The 22,285-nt window shown below is 39.2% G+C and overlaps 1 protein-coding gene across 3 annotated transcripts in view; it reads left to right on the forward strand.

The window, feature by feature from the left end:
* Positions 1-11,502: 11,502 nt before the first annotated feature.
* The window catches only part of LOC131223593 (NF-X1-type zinc finger protein NFXL2), a 75,025-nt gene continuing 64,242 nt past the window's right edge, over positions 11,503-22,285 (forward strand). The window contains exon 1 of one of the 3 annotated variants that reach the window (XM_058219027.1): positions 11,503-12,816. In XM_058219027.1, the coding sequence (XP_058075010.1) occupies positions 11,662-12,816 (1,155 nt within the window). In that variant the 5' untranslated portion in view covers positions 11,503-11,661. The remainder of the gene's footprint in view (positions 12,817-22,285) is intronic. The other 2 variants (XM_058219026.1, XM_058219025.1) reach the window with 2 other exon arrangements.

Below are 22,285 nucleotides of genomic sequence, written 5' to 3' on the forward strand. Positions count from 1 at the left end.
ATTCATTGAGTCAACTCATCGAGCCAATTCGGATCTGAATTGGGTTATGTTTGGATCAAGTATTTTCATAGCTCAAATGAGTGATTCTCCTCTTTTGAATTTCATTCCCATTCATAAAAAATTCCTCCTAGTTGCGTAACTCTTATTTAAATAAATTTTCATAATTTGTAGTTTCATCCCAACTATTTTAGTTAGGAAATCTACATGTGCATAGGATCATATCTATATAGGACGGACTACATCATGGAATCCATCTCTATGTTCTCAAACAATTTTTTCTCTTTGGAAAGGTTTTATTATCCTCCTTACTTACTTCTACAATCGTATATGACTAACCTTTGAGGGTTGGAAAAATATTTAGATTTCACAATGATCTAGAAGTGGTGTATTAGTTAATACTCTCAATTTATATTAGAGATTGACTTTACTATATTTATTTATTTATGTTGACTATTCATGATTAGTACATATATCACATGTGTTATGTGCTAAAAATTATATTATTGACTTGCATTATGACTATTTGATGAATGAATGGATTGCATGATCATATTGGAATTGAAAATTATATGATAAGACTTGAAATTTGGATTTATTTTCCTTTTTGGGCGACAAATCTGTGAACATGTCGGGATTGCCCATTTGTGTGCGTGTCAGGATTGCTGCAACGCTAAACCGATTATGTCACACGCCTAACTCGACCTCCCACACAGTCGATCCATAGTGGTTGAACCTAGCTCATGACACGTTGGACCCTAAACTTGGCACCTGATGCCCATACACCAAGTTCAAATCTTGACGCCCGACTGAAGAATTTGGGGTAAATTTTTCATTTTCCTTTTTAGCGCAACGGTATCGCAATATGAGATAAGCATATACTGTACATAAGGTAACCTTTACTGATTATGAACATTTGTGTACAAGATTAAATACATATACACAACTATAATTTTTACAAATCTTCAAAATTACACCAGTAAGCGATCTCTTCTCTTTAGTTGCTAGATTCAACCTTGCACTCTTTCATTGTCTCGGAGTTTGGGATTGACAAATATATCCATAAGTTAAGGGCTTATTGGTACGTGCAGAATGCATGATGCATACTATATGTGATGATAAATGTCTCACTACTAGAGGATGTGTATGACTCTTACATAATTGAATGCAGGAATGCATGTAGTACATAATATGCACTCCAAGGAATGAATGGATGCTAAACTCAAAGTTGTAATCCAACATACCACTATAGTCATAATTTCATACGGTCACTGAATTTCTTAGGAACCACAGCGGTCGATACTCATGCATCAGACACTAGTGATCGACCTCACTACCTGCCAATGGGGTTCTATGCCACCACTAGGCACACCATTAACGAAAACTCATTTGTGTTTCTCCTTGTCGGTGGGGTCAAGTTGCTCCATGTTCGCACCTCAACCCTAAAGCAGGTTAAACCCACTCATTCTAATCTAGCCTTCAAATCCATAACCTATATGTCCACCCAACCCGCTGGAGAGGTATCCTTAAGTATCATCAGGATTTAGGGACTTTCAACCCAATGGGCCTTGTCTACCCCTACTATTTCGCATTTTCAGTGTCCTGCCCTTTATAGAGATACACAAATCATATCATCATCAATATACCGGCTATCAAATAGTTTTCATATCATACAGTATGACTATGGGGGACTCAAGCTAAACTGGTGTCATGCACATAATTTAATGCCATACAACAATCATCATATGTAAGTGATGTCCATGCATAATCAAGACCATACTATCTACTATGCAAATATATCATGCTATTCATAATTCGACATGCTCATGATACATGAACTAATAATATATGCAAATATACTATCACGTACCTTGATTAGTCCATACTCATTTACCAGTCCTCTTCCTTAATCATGATCATTAATCCGGTCATTGTTCACCTTTACACTAATGTTATCTTTACCTACCTCCAGAAGCATTAAGATAATGTCTACCTTAGTTACCTTTTTTGTTTAGTGGGAGTCCTCATTATTACTAGTATGGCTAAGAATCTCCTTGTCTTAAGATGATCCAACTACTAATAATTCATCCCAATTAGTTCATAGGTTAGTTCTAATTGCGATTCCATCCTTCGTGTTCGTCCTTACACCTTTTATACTACTCATAGGGGTTAATTAGAAAATTGTTAATTTGAGATGAACATAGAGACCTAAGTGATGGTCCAAGCCCACTTATAATTGGGTTTATGGAACGCCCCTTTCTCTTCTTTGGGCTTAAGAGTTTAGGCCCGAAGAGATAGTTTTGACCAAAAAAGTCATATTGATTTCTTAGACTACATGGTTACAAAGCTTGTCCCAAATCCAATTAGAGGCATAAACTTAGGCTTTATATTAGGCCCTTACGTGAGTTTTTTGAGCGATATTTTTTTTTAACCATGGCCCATGGGTTGTGGGTTCCTTTAATGCCAGTTTAGAACCCAAATTAAGGTCTAAAGTGGACCTAAACTTAAAGCCAATTGAGGATAATTGCTAGGTGCTCTTTAGTGTTTAAGTGGGCCCCACAGCCCTTATTTACAGCAAACCTCCAATTGAACTAGTTTTTGACCCATGGCCCATGTAGGTCAAATTTAGTGGGCCCCACATTTGAATCAACTGATGTTTTTATTTTTCCATCATTTAGTTCCTAGTGACCTTATCATTGGATTGGATGCCAAATAAAATATCACGTTATGCCCGGCCCTTGAGCCCAAACATTGGGCATCTAGACCAACCCTCATGGGCATCCCACCTAAACTTTGGATATGTTTTAATTTAAGTTCATGGCCCACTTATGTTCGGGCCCACTACTATGGGACACACCATAAAAAGTAATGAGAATTGAATGTCTATTGATGAAACATTTCAAGACCCATAAAAGGGCCACACTTGGCTGGAACAACAAACTAGGTCCAAATTACATTAGCCAAATGAAGCAGTTAGGCGAATCAAATTAACCTCAAATTTGGTACACATGAAAACAACCAAGTATGCATTCATCACCCTAAATTTGAAACCTATTGTACGTTTGTGGTCCCCACAAATACGGACTGTTCAGAAGGGTGTTTGTGATGTCTACTGCACTGGACAACAAACCTAGTCCAAATTATATTAATCATAGAAGGGGTTAGACAAATCAGATTAACCCCAAATATGGTATACATGGCATTAATCAAGTATATATTCATCACACCAAATTTAGGAGCAATTGGATATCTGTGGGCCCCTTGATGTATGGCGGGTCGTGACACTTTCATGTCCAAGATGGATCAGAGAAGGCTCGATCAGAAGCATAAGTCATCAAGACCATCAGAACCTTAAAACAGGCTTATCTCACAAACCGGAATGAGTTACTCGACGTACCATATATGGTTTTGGGGTAGCATGAGCTACTTTAGCCAACTAAGCAGGCATAGCGGGGTTACCCACACCGAATTTGTGAGATTCCATCATATCGACAGTCAAATTACATGTTTATTTCCGTTTTTACTATTTTTGGTAGGTTTTAGTTTGATTATAACTTTTCATCCGTTGGGCTTTAGGAGTTGTGTCCAACATGAAAAGTGTTTAGAAAAATTAGGAGAATAATGTGGTTAAGCCACATAGGACACTTACTATAAATAGAAATTTACTATTTATAGTAGTTACGAATTTTAGGGAGTTTTAGTTATAGTTTAATTCATAAACTTCTTCCAAATCTTAGTATTCCTATTTAAAGGGTAGTAGACTCGTTTATCAATATTCACAAGGAAAAGTAATAGAAACAATTTTAAGATATATGAAAGAAACTTGTTGAATATTGATATACGAGTCTACAACCCTTTAAATAGGAATATGGAAGAAGTTTAGGAAGTAAACCATAACTAAAACTCCATAAAATTCATAACTTACTGTAAATAGTAAATTTCTATTTATAGTAAGTGTCCTATGTGGCATAACCACGTAATTCTCCTAATTTTTCTAAAGACTTTTCATGTTGGACACAACTCCTAAAGCCTAACGGATGAAGAGCTATAATCAAACTAAAACTTACTAAAAATAGTAAAAATGGAAATAAACATAGAATTCGACCATCGATATGATGGAATCTCGAAAATTCGGTATGGGCAACCTCGCTATGCCGGGTTAGTTGGCTAAAGTAACTTGTTCTACTCCAAAATCATATATGGTACATCAAGTAACTCATTCCGGTTTGCGAGATATGCCTGTTTTAAGGTTTTGACGGTCTTGATAACTTTTGCTTCTGATCGGGCCTTCTCTGATCCATCTTGGACATGAAAGTGTCTGTAACCCGTTTTACATCAGTAATTTGATGCAGGACAATTAACCACTTGCTCTAAAAGCTCGAACTAAAAAAAAAAAAAAAACTCGAACTGATAAATCATGGTGAATTAATCCATTTATCTCATCGCCCAGGCCCCAAATCCATAGGTTAGGTCCTCAGCCGAACCCTCCTTGTGGGCCCCAAATCCATGGGTCCACTCCCTCGTGGGCTCCAAATTCATGAGCTTTGCCTCACACAACTCACCTGCCTCACACGGGCCCCAAATCTATGGGTTATGTGTGCCACCCACCTCGAGTGTGCCCCTGCATCTCACAGGCCACCTCACTCGAGCCCTGCATGAAAATGCACCTGCATTACCCCTCAAATATGGATCATTTGAAAATGTATCAGTGTTATCTATTGTACTAGACAACAAATCTGATCCAAATTGTATCAATCGGATGAAGAGATTAGACAAATCAAATTAACCCCAAATTTGACACACATGACATCAATCAAGTATACATTCATGATAACAACTTTAGGAGCAAATATTTGTGCGCCCCCCAAATCTGAATTATTCAAAAGGGTATCAATGTTAACCACTGTACTAAACAACAAACCTGGCACGCTCGGATTAGCGCATGGGTCCCATATTGTGGGGTCTACTTAAAGACGATGAGGATAAAACGTATACATCATTATGGGGTCCACTTAAGCCCCTAATTAAGTAATAGATTATCAGGAGGAGAGAAAGAATTAATGTACAAAACATAACTAAGCTCGATGCTCGGGCGTCCCACAGTTTGCATAGTCATTCAAACTTCCACCCCGCGTCATGAATTCTTGTGTGGGCTACTCCTGAACTTAAGATTAAAGCATAGCCATTCAAACTTCCACCCCACGTCATGAATTCTTGTGTGGGCTGCTCATGAACTTAAGATTAAAAGTCACGTTCGATGAGCTCGAGGATGAATGGCCCACCACGATAGTAAGAGTGTATAAAGATGCATAAAACCAAGGTGGGGGAAAATTTATTTACATCTCAAGGGAATGGACATAAGGGTGGATGTTAGGGCTGATATAGGCGTTCAGGGTGGCCCTCAAATTGGACGGTTGGAGGGTGAAGGCTGAACTCTTTTTCTGTTATTCTCTTATTTCTTTCTTCTCCTTATTTCTTTATATTGGTGGTGGTTAAGGGTGTGAGATTCAAGAAAGGTTGTTTGGATTTTGCAAAAATGATGATTTAAAGAGAAAGAGGGTTGGAATAGAGATATTTAGGAGCTGAGATTTGGACACTATTGTGTCCAAAATTCAAGCCCAGCAACTCATTTTAAGATAAGGGTTAATTAACCTAGAGTTTTCTAGAAATTAATGAGATGGGTGATACACCTTGTTTCAAGATAAATTTGTCCTACTAATTACTTAATTAAGAGTGCTTAAAGGATGTTAATGATCCTTTATAAATAATTTTTTACTTTAAAATAAAAAGTTATGCTAGGTATCCCACTTTTCCTTGATTTATGGGGCTTGTTGTTAACTTTTTATGAAAAAGGTGTTAAGCACCTTTATTGTCTTAATTTTTTAATTATTTAGCCTTAATTTGTGCTACAATATTACTAGGCTCGGTTGACTTTGTCAAAGACACAAGCAAGGAGTTAACAAGGAGAACAACTCTACCCTTACTGTTAGTCTGCTACTTCATTTGAGTTGACAAAGGTGAACAACTACCCTATTGTTGATAGAGAGCTTAACGCCCCCCCTCCATTATAGTCACAAGAGAGCATACCATATGTTTATAAAATGGTGTTTAATGTCCTTAATGATTTTCTATAAGAGGATGAGGTGTCCACAACTCTTTATTTCAAGGGTCTTTTTTACTTTAGAATTCAACACTTTATTATCCTTAACTTAAGGATACTTTATAGGGGTTAATTATGATCCATGGCTCATGAAGCTTGTTAGGCTGATATAATGGGGCCTAGGTGATCTACCTCCCCTTATGTTAAGTACAACTTTTGGTTGTTTGCTAATAAAGTTGATTACTTTATTAATTTCTTAATGAAGGTACTTTTATAAGAGTTGAGGCATGATTAATAGGTGTGATTAGGGTTTGTTCAGCCTTAAAGAGAATAGTGATCTCTATGGTGTTGGTGTCATTGTGACATCATCTTAATGCAATCATTGTGATGCAAGTATAAGAATTTTACATTGGTGTTAGCGCACAAACGGTTTAGATTGTTCTTCACATGTTATCTTAGGTTTGGGTGCGCATATCCGCGCGCAGAAGGTATTGTTAGATTCGAATCGGCGGGACAATCATCCTGATATAAGTTTCAAACCTTCTTAATATTATTTTCTCGGAGAAAGCACGTTATGATTTCTCTAGGTACATTGGGTAATTGTTGAAAAGTCGATTGAGTCATAGCCTAATCGGGAAGGGGTACAAGTGTTACAAGTTAGGTGAGCATGTAAGTATTGTCAAAGATTCCCAATGCTAGTGTTGTGTGAGATCCATGCATCACATCCATGGGCATGTCAGGATTGCCCATCTGCATGCATGTCATGACTACCCCAACGCCGGACCAGTTATGTGAGCATGTAGTGATTACAAAATATTCATAATGTTACTGTCATACACGATCGATATATGAGCATGCGAGAATTGCTCATTTGCATGCATGTTAGGATTGCCGCAATACCAGACCGGTTAGGTGAATATGTCGGGATTGCAAAAGGTTCTTAATGTGAGTACCAGTGACATCTTGGATATAAGTACACGCCTCATTGGACCGGTTAGGTGAGCATGTTAAGGTTGTAAAAGGTTCATAATGTCAGTACCATGCCAGTCATGAAAATATGCTTTACTAAATTAATCAAGATGAAACAGTTAAGTTAATGCATCATGCATTCATAACATTGGCACATGCGACACCTGTGTGAGCAATCGCACAATCACATAAGTGATTGCACACAATTTTTGTTATAATTTTTTTTTAAAAAAAGAGAAATTAAGAAAAAAATCTATAAAAATAAGATAAACTTTACAAATTAGTATAAGTGATTTAATTTGTTATTTTTATCTATTTCATTATAAATTTGTAATCTATTATTTTTGTTATTAGTGCCTAAGCTACATAAGTATAATACTCAACAAGTCACACTTAATACTAAGTCATCTTCTAAGTTCTAATTAATTAATAAATAACAATTAACAAGTAATAACTAATAATAACAAAGTCAACAACTTATTAAAAATTTATTGATAAATGAATGTGATATCTTGATTCTAAAATACCAACTTACAACATACAAATTACAATTTAAATAACTAGTAACTTATACTAATAACACTACTATTACTATATACATTGACCCCTCTCCCATTGTTGCACATCACCATCATCATTAAAGTCGTTATTATTATCGGTGTCATCTCATTCTTTAACGTATACTTCATCTTCATAATCGATTTGCACAAGTTGTTCATTCACATCTAATAGTCAATCATCTTCTTCTTGTACATCTTCAATCTCATTATCACCTTCTTGGCCTTAACTGCTACTAGGCCTCATGCTACTGCCTGGCCTTCTCTTCTGCTTTTCAAATAAAGAACTTTCGTCAGGTACTGATAAAAACTGGCATTTTCGACTTAGGTCCAGGTCGGGTCATCGCCTGCAAAGACTGAATCTTTTGTCTCCACAAGCCACTTAATATCTACCTGTAAATCATATAGGTAGATGTGATCACAGAAACCAAGCTTTTCTTGCCTAGCCTATAATCGATTCTACATATTTTGGTTGTATTGCGTAAAGACCAACTCATTGAGCTTCTTTTATTCAAGACAATTCTTTTTTCATGAATCTGTATAACATTCTAAAATTTCAATTGAAAGTGAATTAGCGATGAGATGATGATGATCGTTTACTTTTACAATTAGTAAACTACAAGTGAATTGTAAAACTTACCGACTCGAATATACTCTAATTGTGCTCACAACCGCTAAAGAATATGTAAGGCCAAGAATTTTCATGGCCAACTTTTGTAGTACTGGATCTCTCCTGTTCGGGTTAACTATATATATTAACCATCAGTTAGTTGTGCAAATAACAATTTAAATCAGACTTCTTACATTGTAAGATGTAACTTATAAGAATTAAGATATTACTTTTAAATTAAAACAACTCACCAATGTTCATACTTAACAATTTCCTATTCATATATCTGATGATTATGTCTTTTGAGAAAATTTATACACTCTCCGTGTAAAAGTCCAACTTTTGAGAAATCATTTAATTAGAATTATTTTCCTAAAAACATCAAGAAATTTGAACAGATGAATAGTTTCGATTAGTAAATCCATGGGTCTTCTCTAGTGGTTAACCAAGGAGTGGGCAATGATGGGTGTAGATCTGTCTAAATTGGTTAAATTATGTCCAACGATATGTGTATCTTAAAATGTATTTTCTCGATTCGACAGCATCAATTAATAGTTGTTTGAATAGAATTTTCAAAAAACTAAAATTTGATGACTTAATTTAATGAACATATTATTTCAATTATTTGGTTATTTAGGGTTTGACCACCTAAGATGATAATCAAAGGCAGGCCCCACAGTATAATATAATAATGTTGTGGATATAATTGAAAGTATTTTTAAATTCATATTAACCTAATCATCTTGTGGATTCTTCACTAGTAGACCCAGGTAAGTAATCTCATCGTATCTCGTGTTCATTGGAATTAAAATAAAATGTTTGTGATGGTTTGATTGGTCGATGTACTGATTGAAGTGTTTTGTTACGATATTATTGATTTTTTTTTTAAAAAACTTTTGTTATTGTATGCTACGGTAAATCACATGCTAATATGTGCCAAATTGCATGAATTATGATAATAGTACATTAAATTCACATATAAATGCTATGATTAAGACAAGTAACTATGACAGTTATGAAAATGATGTATTCATACATCATCCATGATATAAAAACATTGTATTGTCGATCCTGGGGGCCCTCTCTGAAAGAAACATCGATCGTAACAGATCGTTACTAGATGCTGGCTATGCCCAAGACTACCGGAAGGTGGAAGCCTACCTAACGGGTGGATGTAAGTTGACGATCTCCAACCCAAACAGATGGACAATCATCACATCTGATACATTCATACACTACTGGATTCATATCATTGTACATACTTTATTTCTATTATATCTTAATTTGAATAAGCATGAACCATGCTGAGTTTTCTCACTGAGCCTACCTAGCTTATATTTTTATTGATGGAAAACTATACAGATGAGCAATTAGCTGATAAGTTGACGCATGAACAAAAAGTTGTGGCTGAACTGGTGCATGACCTATATGAGACGTTAGACGTGGCGGTATCTATCATAAGAGGAACTGACGTATTTGGACCGTTCCTAATTATTTAATTAGAATTTACTTGTTAGGATATTATGATTCATATATAATAAATGATGGTGTTAGTCATAGGATTTTAAGCATTTGATTGATTTTATTTAATTGAATTGTTCTAGGTCTGTAGCAAATACTCATTGGTAAGTTGTATTGATCGATAAATGATGCTTAATTTATTATGATTGAATGTTTATATATGTTGAGAATAGACGAATGTTAATGCTTAAATTATTTTATATGAATGATTGTGAATGGACCTAACTGGAATGTAAGAAGAATATTACTTTTGCGTCTTAATAATCGTATAATGGAGTGAGTTAAGTACATAATGTATGAGTTATGACTCGAAACTCGGGTATGAGGGTGCACACTCTGTACTCGAATTTCGAGGCGTGACATTTATCTTTAGTTATTTAAACTTTTTGTCTATTGAGAGCCTATAGGCTACTATAATATTATTTAATTATGTAAGTTATTGAAAGTCTCTTGAATCCCCCTTAAAAACGTACATAATTGTAAAGTAGAGACCAATTCCTTCATTTTTCGTTACTGGACCTCTTACGTAGAATCCACGACGCAGATCAATTCAGAAGTCACTTGAGAAATCCTCACTCCTCAGGTGATTTTACAGATTCTAGCTGACTATGGATTCTGAAGTCTTACTTTTGGCTAGTAGCGACTTCAAAATGCTTGAAATATTTAAACATATCATTCCATCAACCTTAGGAAATGTATTACACATTCAAAGAAACCAAGTAATTTTAAATAAATCTATATTTATTGCCACCAGGAGCCATGTGCAACAAAATTTTGAACTAAAGCAAAGGGTGAGCCATTGCTCTATGTGCGGGAGGTGTTCACACAAGCCATCTCAGATACTTAGGTGGGCCTTTAGCAGTTCAAGACAGGCGCATATTAGGTGAGGTTTGGGTGACTGCTCTCTACATGGGGGGCTTTTATAGTGGCCACTTGATACGCGTGTTTTATATCCATGCTGTCCATTCGTTATTCCAACTCATTTTAGGCCGCGGTCCCTACAACGAAACAGATCCATACATAAGATAGATCACACCATAGGAAACAGTGGTGATTGGCCATTAAAAAATTTTTACGAGCCACATAAGTTTTGGATTATTGATATCTGCATTTTCACTTAATCCAGGCTTGTCTAACTTTATCTACGGGTTGGATGGGTGGGTTTTTTTACAGTGGTGTTCAATCAGCCACTGTTTCCTACTGTGTTCGACCCGACAGTTGGATCTACTTACTTAACGGACACCGATTTCAGTGGAAGATTTTTGCGAGAAATTCACCCGTCTATCAGGTGGATCCAAAAATCAGGTGGATCCAAAACTCAAGACTTCAAAAACTAAAGACATCCATACCCGAGGAGAAATTGGGAGAAAAGTTTCTTACCATTTAAACTTTCCTGGGCTCCACTTGATGTTTGTATTCCATCCAAACCGTTTTTAAGGTCATTCCCAAACTATGAACTCGATGGATATCTCACAAATATCACGGCGGCCCAACCAAACATACCAGTGTAGGAACTTCCTTAGATGCTTTCGCGGACAGATTTTGAGAAATCCATACCGTCCATCCTATTTTCCAGATCATTTTAGGGCATGATTACAAAAATTAAGTGGATCCAAAACTAAGGAGGCCATACGAGGAATATACAGCATATTCAACAAGGTGGTCTCTACTGTAAGTGGCATCATCCAGCAAGATGTCAACCCGACCTCACCTAATCCGCGCCCGTTTAAGACACCATTTTTCATGGTGTGGACCACCTGTAGCCAAGGAGAATAACAATGCCTCGGAAGGACGGATAGGATGTCAAGTAAAATATCAGAATGGGCCTCACACCTCAAAATAGAGGCCTGATCCAATACAATTTAGTAGTATGAGAAGCAATCCTTTCCTCTCCATCCACTTGAAGAATGGCTTCTGCCTCTTTGCCACCCAAAACCGCTCCTTCCTTCTCCTCAGACGATTCCGACACCGATAGCAGCAGCAGCAGCAGCTCCATCGCTGGAGCAGCGAAAACCATAAATATCTCCTCCCTCGAAGAATCCATCTTCCAAACCTACCTCCAAACCTCAGGCATTTCCTCCCAAGCTGACCTCTCCAAGATCCGATCCTTCCTCCTTTCCTCCCGAACCGGCGCCCTCTCCTGCCTGATCTGCCTCGAGCGCATCCGCCCCGCCGACCCTGTCTGGTCATGCTCCTCCAGCTGCCATGCCGTCTTCCACCTTTTCTGCATTCAGAGCTGGGCCCGCCAGGCCTCCGCTCTCGACGCCCAGCGTTCCGCTGCCCGCCTCTCCCGCGACCACTTCCCGTCCGCTCCCGTTTCCTCCAACTGGCACTGCCCCAAATGCCGGGCCGTCTACTCGCTCTCCGCCATCCCTCGCACCTACCGCTGCTTCTGCGGGAAATTGGAGGATCCGCCCGCTGATCCCTGGATCCTCCCTCACTCCTGCGGCGAGATCTGTGGTCGACCTCTCAGTGGCAATTGCGGCCACGATTGCCTGCTCTTGTGCCACCCAGGCCCCTGCCCGCCCTGCCCGAAGCTCGTCCGGAGCCGTTGCTTCTGCGGCTCTGTTGAAGACGTCCGGAGATGCGCGCTCAAGGTTTTCTCCTGTAGTGGGCCCTGCTCAAAGCTCTTGGCTTGCGGGATCCACCGCTGCTCACACAAGTGCCATGACGGGCCCTGCCCCCCCTGCCGGGAGAAGGGGATCCACCGCTGCCTCTGCGGTAAGACGGAGGAGGAGAGAGAATGCTGCGGGAGTGTATTCCAGTGCGAGAGCCCATGTGGTGCAATGCTTGGGTGTGGGAAGCATGCGTGCGGGCAGGGGTGCCATTCCGGCCCATGCGGTGACTGCCCCCTTCAGGGGAAGCGGTCTTGTCCTTGTGGCAAAAGAGAGTATGTTGGGGTGTCTTGCGATGTGCCCGTACCCACGTGTGGGTCCACTTGTGAGAAGATGCTGAGCTGTGGCCTTCATAGATGCCCTGAACGGTGCCATCGTGGTCCTTGTGTCGAGACTTGCCGTACGGTTGTAATGAAGTCTTGCCGGTGTGGGAGCTTGAAGAAAGAGGTAAGGCAGTCAGGAATCACTATTTCCAATTTATGCCATAGGTTTTCTTTTCTTGGATTGGCATTCATGAGCTGTTCAAATTGTCTCAAGTATCTCACTTTCTTGAAACTGTCATCGACCATACACACCAAATTACAGTACCTTCCTCAGGAACTGTGTCCTTATTCCAGTTAGGAATGCGTGAACTGTAGTGCCCGGTGTAGTACACTAGGTTAATTGTCATCATCATCTGCGCCTTATCCCGACTAATTGGGGTCAGCTACATGAATCCTTTTCTGCTATTCCACTCTATCAATGTGGCCATAACTCCAGCTGGACCATTAATGTTAACACTATATTAATTGCATCTTAAAAAATTCCATCTTCGTCTCTCATGTTGCCATGACCCTGGTCATAGACTTGTACCTCTATTTTCATGCTGACACATGTTAATTAATTTTAATGAAGAGAATGTACTTGAATTCTTGGATATATGCTCTCTATTTGGCTTGTCAAGCACTGGACTTTTTCTGGGAATTCAAATATCTTGGAGCTTTGTGATTGGAGTATAGCACAAACGCTCAATTCACAAGGTAATGCTTCCAATTCTTGAAGGCTTGCACAACTATGTAGAACTCAATGTTGTAGGTAGAGTACCTTTTACCTGTCATTTAGTTTCTTGCTGAAAGGGGTGCCCTTTTTTCCTAAGAACCCCTCCAATGCTTAGATAAAAGGCATCGCAAGACACTTCAGTGACCTTGTAAAAATCTGGTAGTTTGAAGGATAGGCTCTTAGTCATCTTCTGCTTGATTTCTTTGAAGGCAGTAGCTGTCGATGGGGTCAACTTGAGAGATCCTGACTTCATACATTCTGTAGGTTTCACAATGGTACTAAAATTTCTAATGAGTCTGTGCTATAAAGTCATTAGTGCATGAAAACTTTGGTCCTTGTGTAGTTCGTCAGAGTTGGCCAATTAAGGATGGATTGAACCTTCTTTAGGTAAGGTTTATAGCTTCAGTTGACATTCGAATCTGAACAGTAGGGCACATGAAAGTGCATTTCTTGAAATTAATGAAAAGTTTCTCCTAACTTAGAACCGTCACGACTTGTTGAAGGTGAATTAGACGTACTTCGTGATAGTGGCCATAAATAAGAATTTTATCAAACTAGATCACATCGAATTTCCCAATGAACACTTCAAAACTTGTGTTATTATGTGCATGATGGTACTGGGCGTGTTGGTTAGTTTGAACAACACAACCACTCGTGCAATCCTGTTTTCATTCATCTCCTGAGTGGATTCTAATCCAGTTATACCTGCTCCTGAAGTCAAAACTTTAAAAAGATCGTATCATTGGATATCATATCCAGCATATCGTCCAATTGTGGGATGGGAAAACGACTCTTGGCCTTTTTCTTGCTGATGGCATGACTGTTGACGTGCATTCTCTAGTTTCCATCTTTCTTTGTTGTTAACAACGCAGGAAACACAATATAAGGTTGTCATGGATAAAACCTTTTGCTTGCTAATCTTCCACATGACAGCGGAATTCGGTGTGCTCCATCAGATTCATGTAATAGGCTGCTGTATTCGTTGAAGATGCTCTTGGAACCAAATCTATCTATGCTGGATTTCACGCATGGGTGGAAATTCATCAGGTAGTTCATCTAAAAACAAATCCAGAAATTGGTACAATGTCCTGAACTTTAGGTGGCAGAGTGAAAGGTTCCTCCATGGTTTCTTGCTTATAGTCATGCCTCATGAGGGTGTACATCACTCTTTCTTGGCTCTCTTCCATGAATTGTACCACACAAAGGATTGATGAAACGACGAGCTTCTATTTGGTCCCTTCATCCCACATGGGATTAAGTTTAATATGCTTTCCACCAAAAGCAAAGTGTACATATTCTTGTGACTTGAATGGTTAACCTTCTTGTTGAATAGCCATGGATGACTAAAAGGATTAGTTGACCTTCATAGGCATAAAATCACACTGTAGGGTTTTTCCATATTGCCCCAACAAGGAGTTCCCCAAGCACCTCTTAGTTATTGGTATGGATGTGTCGTCAACCCAAGCAACTTTTTATTGTCAAGTGCTTTCTAGTCTTGAGCTTCAACTTGTCAATAATTTCTTGCGAGATTACATTGATGTTGCTCCAACCAATGGTATGCCAAAATGGTTATGTAATGGCTGTAATAGCTGTTTTCTAATGATAACGTTTGTGACCGTTATGCATTATGGGGCCGAAATGGTTGTAACGGCCATTACAGAAAAAACGACCTGTAATGGCCCTGAAATAGATTAGAAAAAAAAGGCCGTAATGGCCGTTACGACCCATATCATAACAGTAACGGTGGTGGCTGTTACGTCCACCGTTACAGTTATGGAACACCTTGCTCCCACCAATCACCATCTATAATAACCTTCATGACATCTCCACACTTTACACGTGGAAAATACTGCTTGCTTGCCCTTTGGGCGTGGATGTAATAGTTGGACTAGGGGTCAATACTGGGTGGGTCCATGTTTTTGCATGTTAGTGACATCATTGTGAGCTTCTATGGTGACTGGTTCCAATAGCCTAGGTAAAAGAGGAAGGTTTATGTTTGGTGGGTAGCCGATTGTAAAACTTTTTCCAATCTAGCATTTAAAAGCCAACCCCTAATTGCTGGGAGAAGGGCCAAATTCATGATCGTGATGAACTACTCTTCCTCTATTTATTTATTTATTTTTATTATTTTAGGTGATGTGTTGTCAGAAAGTGTCTGATGATGCACGATATGATTTTCTCTATTAATCTGTCAAGGGTTGTATTGCCAAACTCTCATGTTGCTCATGTGACCTTGTGCTATTTGATAAGCTTGTCCACACTCTTGGGACTGACTTCCACAATCTCTCATTGTATTTCCATTCTTATCATGACAACACCTTGCGACCTATTGTATTTGAGCATCATTTGTGTCACACTTGATAGTCAAGTCGTAGAACTTTCGTGTATACTCTTCGATAGCCAAATTCTCTTGTCGTAGGCCTAAAGCACCTTTTCAACTTCGCCTTCATCTCATCCCAAGTCAAGATGGGTGGAAGTCAGAACATCTTAAATTGCGCATGATTGTATGCTACCAGTTTAATGATGTCCCTTTGAGCTCTAAGGTTGCAAAATGAATCTTGACAGGCTCAGACAACTGGAACCAATTGATGTTAGCTGTGACACGTGTGGCCTAGGTCGCTCCTTGTTCGGCCCCTAGTTTCCCAAGCCTTGGCCCTAATCGTGCCAAAAGGCCCCGGTGTTATAGGGTCAGGTTGGGCTAGGGCTTGCCTTGTTAGAAAGAGAGTTAAATTATCAAATGTTCAGTCCAATCTAATAAAATTTTTGGGGTTTCCTCCATCTACTACGAGTCCCGTTATATAAAGTGTTTAGATGACTGAAACATGGCCTAAATCAACGAGTGCCTTTAAACTACATAGTGGTGAATATGAGTTGATCATGAGGAAAACCTCATGCTAGAGGCGTTGGATATCTCTCCTATTCAGGAAGCGAGAGATTCTTGCGCCATGGAGGGAGGTCCAAAAGGGCTTAGGAAATTGATCAGCGATGACGGAGATGCTCACAACCATGGAGGGAAGATGGTTGGTGTCATGTTTAGTGATTGTGAAGAGGATTATATTGCTCTCTTACCATTTGTAGAAGAAAGAGGCATTCAAAAGGCTCGAGCAAGGACCATGGAAAAGTCGTAGTTAACTCCAAAGGAGAGGAGAGAGTTGACTCTACGATCAATGATGATACATGCAACTCTTCCAGAAGTGCTAAGAAGGGGAATAGGGCTCGGCTAGTGTACCCATGGAGATCCTAAGCTAGAATGCGAGTAGTTTGGGATGCTAGGATGAAAGATCTTAGATGACTGAAACATGGCCTAAATCAACGAGTGCCTTTAAACTACATAGTGGTGAATATGAGTTGATCATGAGGAAAACCTCATGCTAGAGGCGTTGGATATCTCTCCTATTCAGGAAGCGAGAGATTCTTGCGCCATGGAGGGAGGTCCAAAAGGGCTTAGGAAATTGATCAGCGATGACGGAGATGCTCACAACCATGGAGGGAAGATGGTTGGAGTCATGTTTAGTGATTGTGAAGAGGATTATATTGCTCTCTTACCCTTTGTAGAAGAAAGAGGCATTCAAAAGGCTCGAGCAAGGACCATGGAAAAGTCGTAGTTAACTCCAAAGGAGAGGAGAGAGTTGGCGTGACTCTACGATCAATGATGATACATGCAACTCTTCCAGAAGTGCTAAGAAGGGGAATAGGGCTCGGCTAGTGTACCCATGGAGATCCTAGGCTGGAACGCGAGTAGTTTGGGATGTTAGTTAGGATGAAAGATCTTAGATGAAGGACCACTTCTGTCGGATGAAGGCCCAAATCGTTGCGGTCTAAGAAACTAAACTTCGGGCGATGGATATGGGGATGTTGGAGTCCATTTGGGGATGAAAGGAGTTAGAGTGGGACCTCAAGGAGTGGAGGAAGGACTGTTGGAGTGGTTCCTTTTTGATCTCGATGGTTTAGAGATATGCGGCTTTGGGCTTATGGTGGATCTTCTTAGTTGTTATTGGCCCAATCATGCTGATTAGTGCGAGATGTTTTGGGGTGAATTGAATTCCATTAGGAGTAGATGACAGTTGCTGTGGTGCTTGGGGGGTACTTTAATGTCGTCCGATTCTCTTATGAAAGATCAAATGGGGCAACATGTTGCGGAGCACGCAAGGATTTTCTCATTGGGTAGATAGGAATGCATTGGAGGACTTGGGAGATGTCAAATTCACATGGACCATTGGTCAGGACAAGGTCACAATTGTCTAAGCTCGGCCAGCTAATCGGGTGGAGCACTTTCCTCTAGTAAAATTGAGTGGTCTTCCTCGTCCAATATCCGACCGTTGTCCGATTGTGTTGGAGGTAACTGAAGAGAATTGGGGGCCGAAACCCTTCAAATTTGAGCTATTTTGGTTTCAGGTGGAGGGATTTTGTGACATGGTCAACAATTGGTGGAGATCCTTTTGGGTGGAGGGTTTTGCGGGTTTTAAACTTCATTAGAAACTCAAACTGAAAGGAAAACTATTATCTTGGAAAAGGGAGGTGTTAGGATAGAGGGAAGCTGAAACGGAGAAGATCCTTAAGGAAATCCGAGAATTAGATTTGAAGGAAGAAGGGGGGAAGGCTATCTGCAGACGAGAGAGCGAAGAACGTTAAGATGTCTAATGACTATTCAAGCCGATTGAAGGAAGATGAAATCAAATGGAAACAGAGATCTTAGGCTACGTGGGTATAGGAAGGTGATAGAAACGTGAAATTCTTTCACGGCATAGCATGTGCAAGAGCCATAAACAAACAGATTGTTAGTCCGGCGGTTAAAGGTGGGATGGTGAAGGATAGGCTTAAGGTTTGCGATACTATCATGTAGTTTTACAGGAAGCTATTGGAAGTGGCCTTGGCTAGACTATCGTTTAACCAAATTACAGTAGCAGAAATAGAAGGGCTTTGAAAACCTTTCTCGATGGAAGAAATTAAAGTGGTAGTAGGTTCTTTATCATCGGATAAGGCCCCGTGCCCGAATGCTTTTCCGATTGTCTTCTACCAAGTCTTTTGGGGGATAATGGAAGAAGATCCATTCAATTTTCTTGCCGAATTTAGTGAGAGAGGATGACTTTCTTTGGAATTGGGAGCCTCATTCATTGCCATCATCCGGATGGTGGAGGAAGATGATTGCCTTTGGGACTTTAGACTTATTAGTTTGATTGGAAGGCTTTATAAGATTTTAGCCAAAATCTTGGCTTATAGGTTTTAGAGGGTGGTGTGTCGTGACGGTATTAGTGTGTATGACGGTCCCCACCGATATCATTACACATAACTGTTACGCTCCTATAACGGTTATTATTATTATTTTTGGGTAAAAGAAAATCTAAAAAATCCAAATATTTAGATGATTCCAAATATGTATTTTTTTTTACTATATTTATGATGGCTTAATGGTCTGCTCTTTGGTGACAATGCTATTTTGGCTTGTCTGATGATTTTATAAACCTAATAGCCTTGGATTGACACCAAAACTCCTATATTTAATTTCCTAATTATCTAATATAATTATATAAATGATGAATATATTAGCTTGAATGCAATACCAAATATCTCATTTATAGGGTATTACTATTACCTATCTCACGTACATCAATTGAATTGGTCCAGAATTTGGACTGTTGTTCTCTCTTGTCATCCTCAAGGAAAAAAGAAGAAGAAAGAAATAGTATTATTTTATTAACTCTTCAGTGTGAGTTTTGTAGTTTGGTTGTACCTTCCTTGATGGTTGGTTAGAGGAATTATTTTTACCACAAGTTCGGTAGTGGGTGCTTGGTGAGTGGTGGGTGAAGAAAACTTGTGTGTAGAAAAGTACTTACTTGAGGAAGAGGTACTTTTAAGTAAAACCTCACTACCATTTAATCACCTCCAGAATGAAAATCTTGCTACTTGCGGTTGCTCAACTTCCATGTCCTTGTTATAATTCAGCTGCGACTGTGGCATTAGCACACCTTATGCATATCTATGATAGCAAAATTGAAGGGAAAGACCAAGTCAACAAAACTCGAGGATGACTGATCATGATCTTTACTAGGCATCTACTGTGTCGACCCTGTCCTTCAGTAAGAATATCCACCAGTATTGTTGTCATACCCACCTAGCTCACCATAGTCGTACTCATATTGTGGTTGCCCCTGGTACTAATGCCCATACTTGTTTTATTGAAATTGAGAATGAGATTGCATCAATGAAGAACTCAAATTTGGATATGAATATGTGTATCCATATGGAATATATTGACCAAGACTAGCCCAACATAAAAGTGGCTCAATAGGCTCCCTATCTTGTCCATGGTCATATCCATACTGTTTACAAGCCATTTGATGTCCTTGACCTCCTGGTGCTCCATTTCCTCTAGTGCCGCTAGTGCTAGCCTCTCCATAGTGCTCCCCTTATTTGGTCGTATCGTGACTTCGTACACTCATAAGTTCGACATCTTTTACCCTGTCGATCCTCATTGTCCTCACAATCTGTAGCATGTTATACCCTTGTGTGCTGAGCGACACCAGAAGCAAACGCATCATCACCATCACTATCATGATCATTTGTCTTGGTTTCGCTGCTGTTGTTTGTACTCTTTTGTTGAGTAGCCTAGGTTCAATCCACCTTCCTCGCGTGTATCACTAGACCTTACACCTCAACTTCTTCACTGTACTCTTCCCACCTGTTTCTCCCTTTGTTCCAACCAAGGGTGGAGCGACTCTTCATCATAAATGTTGTCCAAGCTTATTGGACAACAGTCGCCTTCGCAGGCTAGATTCACTATACCTTGCATTTCCTGGTCGTAGCTTCATGTTGTAGTGCATGTAGAAAAGTCAATATAATGTTGTGACTTGCAATCTATTCTTATTCCTCGATTGGACGAGTGCAAAAACAACTTCAGTTCCTCTTATAGCTAGAGGACGAAGTTGTTTGGCTTAAAACTTTAATTGCAATTGTCTTGAGAGCTTTTACGCTTTCTCTAAAATGCATCCACCAATCAGCTGGACAAAAAAAAAAAAAAACTAGTGGTAATAAGACATCACTAATAAGACAATTTCCGCAATAATAGTAATAATTAAGAACTAATAAGACATGAGTTTCCTAAAAACTAGTGGTAATAAGACATCCACCAATCTTTCAAAAAAAAAAATAAAAAATAAGACATGAGTTTCTTACCAGGAGTTGTCTTAAAGACTACTTTTTGTGCAAGCACGTCTTCGAAGTTGCCTTGTCAAAGTGTGTATACTTCCAATTGTGTACAATACAATATGTTAAAACATTTGTAGTGTTTTAAGAAATGAAAGAACAAAATTAAAGACTTGTACTCACTTAGTTTAGCATCATTATCCGCATACACAGGTCGGGCTTTAGTCTCTTTATCATGTTCTTTAGGCCAACATGAACCTCATCATCCTCGACAAATGAATAATCTTATTTGTATCTCGAATTTTAATAGTATCCTACCTTACAATAATAAAAACAAAGACTTGTTTGGGCGAATGGTCTTCACCGTAGGTTTGCTCCCTATAGGTGAGGGTTCGATTCCCCTCATTGGCTTTACTTGATACACGTGGTTGTGGGTGATTGCGTGTATCCGCAGGGATTAGTCTCACTTCAAAAAGAGGTGGGGACACCCTGTGTCTTCAAAAAAAAAAAAAAAATCAAAAAAATAATTGAGTAATAACTAACAATAATAAGAGCATAATGATAAAGAGTTTAATTGTTGCATGAAGATTGTGGTGATGCTATTTCATCCAGCGCTTGTCGATCATCTTTCAGTAATCTGTGTAATGTTTACAATCACGATGAATAGTTAGCTTCACTTTGTCCATGGTATTGTAGAAGAAGCCCGTGGTAGGTATCTTGTTGGATTTTACAAGATATAGGTCTCATTAGGGTTCCATCACCTTAAGGATGTTTGTGACCTTCTTCCAATACTTGTTGCCCCTGATGGTCGTTCCAACCCCAACTAGTGTCCCTGATGTCTTTCGCCCATGTTTTATATTCAACAATTCTTGGGAAGCAAACATCTCGCTCAACGCTCCCCAGTGTTGGTGCAAACTTTTAAGGGCTATAAAGTTTGTCGTAAATCTAGTTGCTGCAACCCCAAGTAGCTCTTCCCGTTCATGAACCTTTTCATTATTGCAACTAGTTATGGTTTTGGATGAAATCTAGTGGCTGCATCCCTAACTAGCTCTCTTCCGTTCGCAAACCTTCTCATTATAGCGATTAGTTATGGTTTTGGATTAATGTTGTCACCTATCTTCTCCTTTCAAGTAATGTTGCAACTCTACTTTTTTTCTAATATCTTTTAATATGAGATCGATGAAATGTGCAACACATGATGAGCAGAATAAATGTTATCTCTTCACCATTAATATTGTTCTTATAGGTTTGTATGTTGCTTCATTATTGGTCACAATCTACACTACATACTCATCTCCAATCTCATCAGCCATTTTATCCGTTGGGGCGAAAATATACTCAACATTTTTTGTTGCTTCTAATTAGTCAATTGATTTGTGGAACACCGTTTCCAAGTGGTAGTATGTCATTAAGTTGATCATGCTGCATCTGCTCAGGCTAGTCCAACCATTGATCATGATAATGCATCTTTGGTTTACCATGTAGGTCTAAATGTAGCCATGTATGCCTTCACATCTTGATACTTTACTTCTGTCCATTTCCCCTTAATCTCTTTGGCTGTGGGTGCCTTCACTCCTTCACTTCCTTATGCCATTGCATCGATCACCACTTGTTAGTATATGGAGTTGGCGGCATTTGGAGCTATGTTGCCATGTATGAATAGCTTGGCTGTTGCTCTGCCAATCTTTTCAACAACACTTATGGTCCACATTTGTTTGAACTTTCTCTTTTGTCG

Source organism: Magnolia sinica, chromosome 13, assembly GCF_029962835.1.
Source record: "Magnolia sinica isolate HGM2019 chromosome 13, MsV1, whole genome shotgun sequence".
Classification (NCBI taxonomy): Eukaryota; Viridiplantae; Streptophyta; class Magnoliopsida; order Magnoliales; family Magnoliaceae; genus Magnolia; species Magnolia sinica.